Source organism: Pteropus vampyrus, unplaced genomic scaffold (assembly GCF_000151845.1).
Source record: "Pteropus vampyrus isolate Shadow unplaced genomic scaffold, Pvam_2.0 Scaffold472, whole genome shotgun sequence".
Classification (NCBI taxonomy): domain Eukaryota; kingdom Metazoa; phylum Chordata; class Mammalia; order Chiroptera; family Pteropodidae; genus Pteropus; species Pteropus vampyrus.
Genome location: NW_011889253.1, coordinates 511,541 through 521,724, shown reverse-complemented (window position 1 = coordinate 521,724; position 10,184 = coordinate 511,541). Strand labels below are relative to the sequence as shown.

Sequence of the window (10,184 nt, the reverse complement as noted above, 5' to 3'; positions counted from 1 at the left end):
TTATTTATATGCTGCTTTATTTCTGTAAGAATACACTGAAACATCAGATGATAATAGCTAATGACAAAATGTAGAAATGAGGCATCAGTTTCTCTAACCACTGCTACGAGAATGTTAATATGTACTGTCATTACATGTTCACTTTTGATATCTCATTCTACTGTGTAATATAACAATGTAGATAGAATACAGTTAAGTAGGTGATCCTGCATCTCAGGTAAGCACTACATGGAAACCCGGTTCTGCCTTTGAGGATGGTGGCCTCCCCACTCCCCCTAGAGATCCAGATAAGCTCTTGAGGAATAGTCCTAAGAACCACAAGAGAAGGAACTCGGTGGACCTCTTTAACACATGGACAAAGAGCAGACAACTACTATGTTACAAGGGGTTCAACTTGTCACTGTTTGGAAATGTCACATCCATGTCAATGACAGTCCTGGTGCCTGCTCAGCTACCCCTCTAGAGTTTTATGGTTATGTCTGTAAGATGATTTCAAAACTGCAGGAACGTTTGAGGGGGCTAAAATGTTTTCATGCAAGTCTCCAAACCCATAAACTATGTTGCTATTAATTAAAACAAAAATATTATTTTTTTAAAAAAGGACGGCTGGGTTAGTTTTGTTAAGCTTCCAGAAGTATTTGCTGTGATGACGATCCTCTGAAACAGGCTCATTTTCTCAGATCTGCCTACACTCTCCGAATCACCTGCATGTTCCACGTTTGAAAGTGGGAACTTTCAGAAAACACGCCGCATGTGGAACTCAAACATTAGTATGGGGGAAAGGTCAGTTTAGAATCACAGCTAAGTTCAAATGTTAATTTTCTGGAAATTTGTATTACTCATTCAAAAGCACAAAAGAACAGAAGGAAGGTTCTGATGAGGAAGTTAAACCATGCATTTTGCTAAGTTCTCTTTCTGCTCACAGAACAGGGTGAGCAGTGAGTTGGAGCAGCCGCTTCAACTCTTGTGTGTCGTGTGATGACACGGTGGCTCCCAGCTGAGCCATGAAGGGCATCTCAGTGGGGGCTTTATCTCTTAGGCTTCTTGCTTACATCACTAAGCGGCTAAATGGTTAGCACTTTTCTGCTCTATGATAAACATGCAGAAGAGTCAATCTAAGTGTTTTTTAACTGTAGCCATCATAAAATTAACTTTGCTGCAGAGCTGCTTTTTTGCTAAATCCTAATATCACTGTGTGCCCTTATTTGAGTAATACTGTAAAATGGGAGAAAAGACAGAAGGAGCAACTTTGAGGAGGTGAAAGGCCGCTCTTTCCCTATAGGTGGTGCAGGGCAGAGGGCGAGGACACAAAAAACAAGACTCAATTCCATTTTACAGGACAGGAGCCCCTGTCACTTTACAGCTTTTTGGCACAGTCAGGGCAATACACTTGCTCCTGATGGAAAACAAAGCGCTTGTTGGCCAGGTTCATGGAGCATTTTTTGCAGTGGAAGCAGTAGTCGTGCCAGGATTGTCCTTCATAGGCCACCACACTGGAGCCTTTACCAAACCCTGTGGAAAACACAAAAGAGAACAAAAGAGGCAGCTGAGTGAATACAGGTGAGAAACACGCCACCGCCTTGCCAGTTCATAAAGCCAACAAGCACGCCGGGGCAGCATCTGCCCAACTCCCAGGCCAACCCTCTCCATCGTGCACTGTCCCCCACGCCACGCTGCCGCAACCCTGCTATGGCTCTCAAGGACCTGAGAAGATGCCGGAGCTCAGCCAAGGCCTTCCCTGATTTAAAAAACCCACATTCCCATGCTACCGCGGTTGCCCTTTGACGCGCACCGACCTCCCAGCATAACCAGTCTCTGTGATTTAGGTCAGGGCCATGGCATCAAATTGGCCACCAGGAGGCAAACTTGAGCTGTTCGCGGGGTGTGCACTTACCGGGCCTCGAGGAGCTGCTAAGCTTCGATTTTTTCTATAAAGAACCACCACCCACGAGGGACAAGTCCTCTCTCCACCCGGATGCCTGCCCCGGAGGTTGGCGCTGGGAAACAGGGTGAGAGGCAAGCGTTTCCCGTGGCACACTGGGGGCTTCCTAGCTTTAGAGACTGGGTGGCTCACTCTTGACACAGTCCTTTTCCCTGAGGATGGCAAAAGTCTTCTCAAATGTACATTTCAAGGCTCCCCGGGGAGATGGGAACAGTGGAGGCAGGGAAAGGGCCCAGGGCACGTGGATCGCGGCCGCGAGATGATGAATGAAGTGATTAGCTTGGCTCCTGATCGCAATATAAGCAGCCCACAGGCACCTCTAAGCTAGCCTTCCGCTAAGGGTGTTATGATCCCATCCTATGGCTCTCCAGCCTCCCCTCCCCTCCCTTCCCTCTTACATCTTCTCCCTCCCTCCCCACTCTCCACCTCCCCCACCCCTACCCCCATAATCACGCGCACGCACGCAGTGCCTGCCCGTGGCCACAGGTCTCAGGCTCGTGAAATCCGCAGCACAGCATCGTTAGTCAGCAGCAGTCAGGAAGTGTTCTGTATTGCAAAAGCTAACCTGGCCTGGGGGAGAATCCAAACTATTTGGGAAGCTTTGGGACCACAATGGCAAGGGGACAGGGTATTCTTTGGGGTCTTTGTGGATGAAACCGACGACACAGGAAAATGAGAGATGGTTACCATGCGCAAAACCTAGCCTGGCTTACTTAGCAAGGACTCTTTAGCCTACCAGTGATGGGGTTCTTGCATCCAGCACACTTCTTGGCCACAAAGTTCTTGTAGCAATCCACGCAGTAATACTGGTCCTCCACAGCGGTGAAACGCTGCCCAGCCAGCTTCTTAGAGCAGGTAACACACACAAAGCACTCGGCATGCCAGGGCTGATCCTGGTAAGTGATTCCTCCAGATGTGATGGCCTAGACCAGGGAGTGTAGCACCGGATTCAGATTCAACAACCATTTTGTTGAATGCCTACTACGTGCCAGGCACTGTGCTGGGCGCTTTGGTCTACAGTATCTCATTTAATCGCCACAACGGCCATGGGAGGCAGGTGCTATTATTATCCCCGAGTTACAGATGGAGACACTGAGGCTTAGAGAAGGCGAGCCCCTAGGCAAGGTTACATAGTCACTAGGTGACAGAGGCTGGCCTGGAGAGCCAGGGCCGCCCACGCCTCCGGGGTGAGTGCCGTCAGACAGCCTGATTTGGCTCAGGCACTGCTTTCTTCCTACCACAGTCTCCTCATCTGTAAAATGAGCATAATAATTCCCACGTCACAGGGCTGTCGTGGGGATGGAATGGGATAGTGTGTGTGCAAGTGCTCTGCCAACTGTCAAACGCTTCTAGAAACAACAGTCCACACAGAACTCTCTTGACAACATACCTTGTTGCACTTCACGCAATGCTTGGCAAATTTGGCCTCGTGGCAAGTTGCGCAGTAGAAGTCTTCCCCCTTAGGGAAGAAGCTTCCAGTCCCGATGACTTGCTTGCAGTTGCTGCAGGTGAAGCAGTCTTTGTGCCAGACGGTCCCCTTGTACTCCACGTTCTGATCTCCTGTGGGGTGGGGAGAAACAATTGGATAGCCCCACTGAGTGTATTCTGCAGGGTCTGCATCCACTCGGCTCCCACCCTGGGCCCTCCAGAGGTGAGGGAATGCAGGCCCTGCAGTTACTGGCCCCATGCTTCTGATGAACCTACTTGTGAGGGGTTCTCGACAGTGGCCTACTTGTGGGTGTGCCAACCCAGATCTGTTGGGGAGGGGACCCCTGCTGTAGTGTTTGAGGAGTACATGCCTGAGTCCCCACTCCCACTCCCATGCCCTTTGTGGACTTAGAGATAACCTAGGGGACTGGCTGACCCAGAGTTAGACCCTAAGGAGGAAGCATGCTTCAATGACTTACTATTCCCAAATGAGAAAGTGCTACATACTTTTCACTTCCTTCTGTTGCCACAGACAGTTCTCTCCAGTGGTCTTTAGTTTCCGAGTGTGTGCGTGTGTGCGAGCATATATGTGTACGCATGTATACATGTATATATATGCGTGCATATATATGCTAAAAGCTAAGAGCAGCTCACAGTAGCATTAGCCCCATTTTCACAAGCAACCCCTCCCCCCGCCACCATCTCTGCTCTCAGGCCTCCTCCCTGGCCGCCCCAGGGGGGTGAGTGTGGGCAGTACCTGCCACGATTTGCTTGAAGCAGCCCTTGCACTTGAGGGAGTCCTCCCGTGTGGTGCACTTGTTGCACAGGATCTTGTTGTCCTTGGCCACAAAGGTCTCACTGGCCAAGGGGTGAAGGCACTTGGCACAGCGGAAGCAGGTGTCATGCCAGTAGCGATTCTTATAGTGCACCTCCTGGAAACCAAGCAGAAGGGTACGGGCTGCTGTGAGTGACAGGGCGGGGGGTGAGCAGGGGCCAACTACTGAGATGACATCACCCTTAACACCCCGGGGATACACCAAGATGAATGTTCTTGTAACGTCAGGGACACTGAGGTGAGGATGGAAGACTCAAAGCTCCTGAAACAAGAGTACGACCAAAAGAGCTGGCATGGGCCTCGGCGCCAGCCAGTCCAAGCCCCACATAGACAGCCGCCTGCCTTGCCTTCCACACGGGAGGCCACAGTGATGAGAACTCAGCAGAAGGCGAGCTTTTGTTGTCTCAGCTGCAGGAAAGCCACCCTGTCCTGTCCCCATGTGCAGACCAGTTACCTTGGAGTCCGCACCGATAGGCTTGCGGCAGTCGACACAGGTGTTGGCGCAGAACTTGTCAAAGCACTTCAGGCAGCAGTGGTGGCCATCCTTTTCCACGTACTTCTTCCCCTGCAGGGGATCCCTGCAGTAGTGGCAGTCAAATTTCTCGGCCATGGTGCCCACCTTGTACCTGGAAGGACCTGTGGGGGCAAGCGGGCAGAACAAATGACCAATGGAAAGGCCAGCGTGCTTTGCCGCAGAGGCTCCCCCGGACAGCTGCTCGAGGTCGTGCTGGGGCTGCAGGCGCCAAGGTAACAGATACTTCACTATGACTCCTGGGAAGAAAGAACCCCTGACAGTAGCTTCCCAGGAGCCAGAAGGCCAATGGCTAGTGAGTCCCTGGGAACTTGGGAGACACCCCTCTTGGCATATCCCACTGTGCTGCTTCATAGGACACTGATGAGGACAAGTAAATCAGAGCTTGTGTTGGCCAGACAGGGCCCCTGGGCTTTGTGGTGAATCTGAGCAGTGATGTGAACAGTGCAAGAGTGTGATGGAGCAGGCAAGAGAGAAGGAGTTGTTTTATACAAAGGGACACACAGCTTTGGGCACAGTCTGCATGCAGTAGCTGCTCAGAAGAGAGATGCTCAGCCCGGCGACACGCTAGCTGGCTCGGCCAGCTTGCGGGAGGGAGGTACCCAGACCTTCTGCTTTAAGGGCTGTGTTCTACGTAGTGAGCCAGAAATGTCCCTGCCAGCTTCCAGATCATTCTTCGTAACTTGTTTTGTGGGGGAATAGCATCCTCTGGAGTCTCTGTTTCCTGTTTGTAAAATTCACTTTGCCTGAAGAAAAATGTACTGCTGACTCTAGACTATGCCAGACATACAAGCAATCCATATTAATCTGTTTAAAATGTCTGCATTTACTTTAAATATGGCAGAACACTTTTTAATCCCTGAATGATCCTAAGAAATTTTGTCCAAGATAGTTTACTGACTTTTTAGACCTGAGCAATCAAACAAGAGAGGATTTATAAAAGTGGCATTCTCAATCAGTACTAGCAAATTTTGCAACTATGAATTACTTGTCGCAGGGATGTGCAGTTTCGTGACTCCCCAAAATCAAATCCCCCTTCGTTCAAGAAAATGAGGATAGATAAAATCAATGAAGTGTTACTACTTAGGACATTTGCTGTTTTAAAAATTGCGATTTTAGAGTAAAATCTGGGGAGGATGACTTTCAAGAAATGTTAAGCCCAAGAACCCCTTCCATTGCCTTCATATGAACAATCCCCCTTGTCTCCCTCCCCCACCCATCCCTGACCCTAGACCATCTGCCTGCAATCACAAGCATTGCTAAGGCACTCTGTTAAACCTGCTACCCAAAAGGTACCAAATGTGAATAGCTATTAACTCTCAGCTTCTTTAAACATACACTAACTTGTTCCTCTGTCCCTGAAAAAGAAACTTACATGGCCAAATCGAAAGCAATTATTTAATTTGTGCAGGAAACACGAGAATGGACACTATTTTCTCCAACTACCCACAAACATGGTTATTGTGCTAGCAGACATTCCCAGCGTAATTTAGAGAAAAAGAATGAGGGAGAAGCAAAGAGCAGTTAATTGCCCAATACTTACCGCAGCTCTTCCACTAACTGAGTGGCCCCAACTCTCACTTTGGGTCTCATTCCCAGTGTTTTTTTTTTTTTTATATATATACACAAACACATGTCCAAGTTGTTTGGATCCTGTTGCCATAGGCAACCAAATAGCAGAGTATGAGCTAAGGAAACCACACCCTGTGCCTCAGACCACGCCTCAGTGAAGGCTGGTGAACTGTCAGTCAGAATTTGGTCACTTTCTGAAGCCAGCCCCCAGACAGAATCGGACCACTGACAAACATCATGTTCTGGGCCAGCCCAGCTCCTACTCATGCTGGCACACAGACAGAGCCCCTCATCTCCATAGAACTGATGACTGAAGCAAATAAGTGGCATTCTTGGACAAAGACAATTGCTTGAGACATCATGTCACAGTTCGGAGATTTACTGCAACCAGAGAATGGTTCTTAGTGGCACTTTCACCCCAAAAGGAAAGCAGAATGTTCCTTCCCCTACATAATTGTGTTAGAAATGAAAAGTAGAGACCTGGTGAAACCAGGGTCCATCTCCTTGAACTATGCACTGTTTACATAAGGCAGCTTTTAAACTGCCTTTAGCCTCTGTGCGTATAGAAAAGTGTCTGTCACAGTGATAGCATGTTGAAAATCACTCTCCTTAATTCTTTCTTGTTGGTCTTTCACATGTCACATAAAATCCTTGTCTTATTAGCTTTTCCATATTGAAATTGTGCATTCGACAAAGATTTGCTTTCTTATTAAGAGTTGAGTAGAGGAACCAAATAAATCTCCAGTAATAATAAATGCCAGGAAATTATCAGTGACTCCTAAATGCCATTTGGTAGGAAATCAGAAGCGATAAGATTAAACAGCACTGGCTTCCTGTGTGGCTAGTAACCTTAGCTGGTTTAGCCCTTCAGAGATTATCTTCTTGGACCATACCAAAGTCTCTATTTAGAAAAAAAAAAAAAAAACCTTTGAACTCTACTCATTTTAATATCACTCTCTTTTGGTGTCTTTCAAAGAAGAAATGATTCCAAATATTTCTATATTAAAGTACCGTTTGGAGTCCCAGCTAAGGAGAATCTTATCTCATGTTATTTCTGAGTCCCAGTTTTACAGTAAAAATACAGATATTAGTGTCACACAAAAAAAGAAACCACTGGAAAACAAATGAATTCTATTTAGAGGTTTTCAGAGGTTTTGGTTCACAGTACCAGAGAGATCTTACCTGCCACGTCTTTACCACTTTAAAATATATACTTTCAAACCGTTATTTTACCAAAGCCAAGTTCTTCATTGGTTACTTTCATAGTTCTAGAACACGACTCCCTCAGAGTTTCTAGGCATCCAGATGATGAAATAATCCATGGCTCACCAATGAACATGGAAGAACCAGAGTGTGTTGAACATGGAGTCAGTCAATGAAGTTGCTCACCACTTTATCATTCCTATAGCACAGGGTCTTAAACCAAGCAAAAGGAAAATTAAATGAATCTACTCCAAGTTAATGGCACCATTAAGGAAAGTCCCGCCTCTTGGAGTTTTGGGGTCCTAACTCCAGGCATTATTATTTTTCCTTTCTGCAGTGTGAAAAATCCAGGGTTATCTTATATTTCCCACCACTGTACACTTAAACCCAAAGAGCCTGTGTCCAGATGGAGAGACAGATTTCAAAGGGCATATCCTTTTAGAACTGATTTCCACCATGAACTGAAAGCCTTTCTCATGCGTAGAAACACTTGTCAAGATAAAATAGGCACTTCTAGGAATGCAGACTTTATTGCCTAATAAGTAAACAGGATGGAAATACTTAGAGCATGTTAACAATGTCGACGGCAAATTCATGAACTTTAGTACTCTTGCAATAAATCCAATTAAGTGGAACTCTGGGCAACCTGAATTAGCTTACCTCGTGTTTTTCTAACCTTATGATTATTTGGTCCGAAACTCTTCCAAATCACCACACAATGTACTTAGGAGGAAGCTGCAGTAATACATTCCCGCTGACAAGATAGTTACCATGTCAAAAATTTGCATAAAATATGGACGATGTGTACAAGAGCAAAATATTGTTACTGCTTATTTTCAAAGAGGTTAACAACTCTAAGAGAACAGCTTATAAATGACAATGTTGAAAGGTTCCAAAAATATAGCAAATACCCTGATTTATGGGCTCCACCGAAATGAGCCATAGTTAATCTCTGACTTCAAGAGGAAACAAAAAGCTTTGTATTTTCCTTCCTTTCCCTTTGTTGGAAGTAAGAGAATAGAGAAAAATGAAGAGGGCATTTACCTCTTCTTTGGGGCTCTCTTTAATCTTACTGAATGACGTATACTTAGGTGTTTATCTCTTAGGGAATAATTTTTATCCCCTTAGCAATTTCTAGATACATGAAATCCAAAGCCTTTAACCTTCCAAAACTTCCAGATCTGTTTGTCTTGACCTATTGCTGTTCTCTGGGAAAGGACATGTCATCGATCATTAAATGAAACTTGGATACATACTATTACAGTGCCGCTTCCTTCCTGCCCATAGCTTTCCAGGCCATGTTTGCTCTAGAGGAGCTCTTTGACTAATTTTAACCTCACAGTGTGGCCCTCACCCATACATAGTAAAGAGGTTTCTCTATCACAGAAAAGTCTGCCAATACACTAGGAGCCCCTGGGACCTAATCCAGGGCCTTGTGCACACGAGTCACACAGCATGTGCCTGTTGATTGACAGATGGAGATAAATCACCACTATTAAGCTTCTAAAACCTCTTTTTTTATTAAAAGCATTTTATAGCAAAGATTTCTGTTTTAGAAAAGCAGGAGGCAGCTCCTGTGATGTTAAGGTGCTGACATCTAACCGACAATCCTGTATAGACTTATTAGGTTAGACGGAGTTGCAAATGTGACTGGGCGATCCAATTTTAAATATTTACTCCAAGATGGTAGGGTGATTTTCTTGCTATGCCTGCTTCAAACACACATCACTCTTCACTTAATAAACAAGCTTCCTCTTTCAGAAAATTCCTGAACGACATCCAACATGCTACGAGGTGCCTACATAAACCTCAAAATCTCAATAAAAGGTTTTGGTTTTTGATTTAACCGTGCACATATACAAGTAATATAACATTGCAACCTTTTTTTCTACTATAAACCTCTCATTAGAGAAGATTCAATTTGTATGTAATAATCTTGCTTGTGTTTTTATGTGTATTTTCTCACATACTTCTTGCTATTTTTCCCCTCATGCCTGAGTGGCTCAAAATAAGAATATTTAAGGAAAAAGTGAGTATTATGACTAGGTAGCATTTTTCTAGCTATGTGCTTTCCCGAAATGGTATAATGTACAGTATAAACAATGAACAGCAACCCAGAAGGAAAAAAAAAATCAGGTTATTTCTGGTCTGTTAATTGCTAAGTCCAACATACCAGTATTTTAGTCACTCTGTGTATAAATATTGGCTTCTAAAGAAAGGGTATATTGCTTTCCTGCAATATACAACAAATGGAACATTCAACAAATGGAATGGAGCCTTAGCCGATGAATAGGACGCTTGTGTAGCAGACATGCTCACACACCTGGAGGTATCGTCAGACATTTGGGAATAAATACCTAAATAGCTGGAATGAGACGGAATTCATGAATCACAGCTGAAAAGTAGTCTTTCATAGAATTTCATAGAAAATCAGAAAGTGTTCTTTCCCTTAAAAACAGAATGTGTACAGAATGATTCAATGTTATTTGCAACTACACTTGTATGCTGCATTTGGCGGGGGAAGCCCTTGTTTTTATATCCACGATATAAACATATCCACACAATATAAATCTCTTGTGGACCACTGATAGACAGATAACAGTTTAGATTATACCTGGTATCATGAGGGTTGAATAGATTATTAAACAAAAAATTATGTGCCATTGAACTTG

General features: G+C 45.1%; 1 protein-coding gene across 7 annotated transcripts in view; it reads right to left on the bottom strand.

Moving 5' to 3' along the window:
- The window catches only part of FHL1 (four and a half LIM domains 1), a 58,196-nt gene continuing 48,012 nt past the window's right edge, over positions 1–10,184 (bottom strand). For 4 of the 7 annotated variants that reach the window (XM_011382408.2, XM_011382406.2, XM_011382405.2 and 1 more), the window contains 6 exons: positions 4,660–4,841; positions 4,128–4,302; positions 3,333–3,502; positions 2,679–2,865; positions 1,895–2,094; positions 1–1,512 (listed from right to left, as the gene is read on the bottom strand). In XM_011382408.2, the coding sequence (XP_011380710.1) occupies positions 1,429–1,512; positions 1,895–2,094; positions 2,679–2,865; positions 3,333–3,502; positions 4,128–4,302; positions 4,660–4,815 (972 nt within the window). In that variant the 5' untranslated portion in view covers positions 4,816–4,841 and the 3' untranslated portion in view covers positions 1–1,428. The remainder of the gene's footprint in view (positions 1,513–1,894; positions 2,095–2,678; positions 2,866–3,332; positions 3,503–4,127; positions 4,303–4,659; positions 4,842–10,184) is intronic. The other 3 variants (XM_011382409.2, XM_023524559.1, XM_023524561.1) reach the window with 2 other exon arrangements.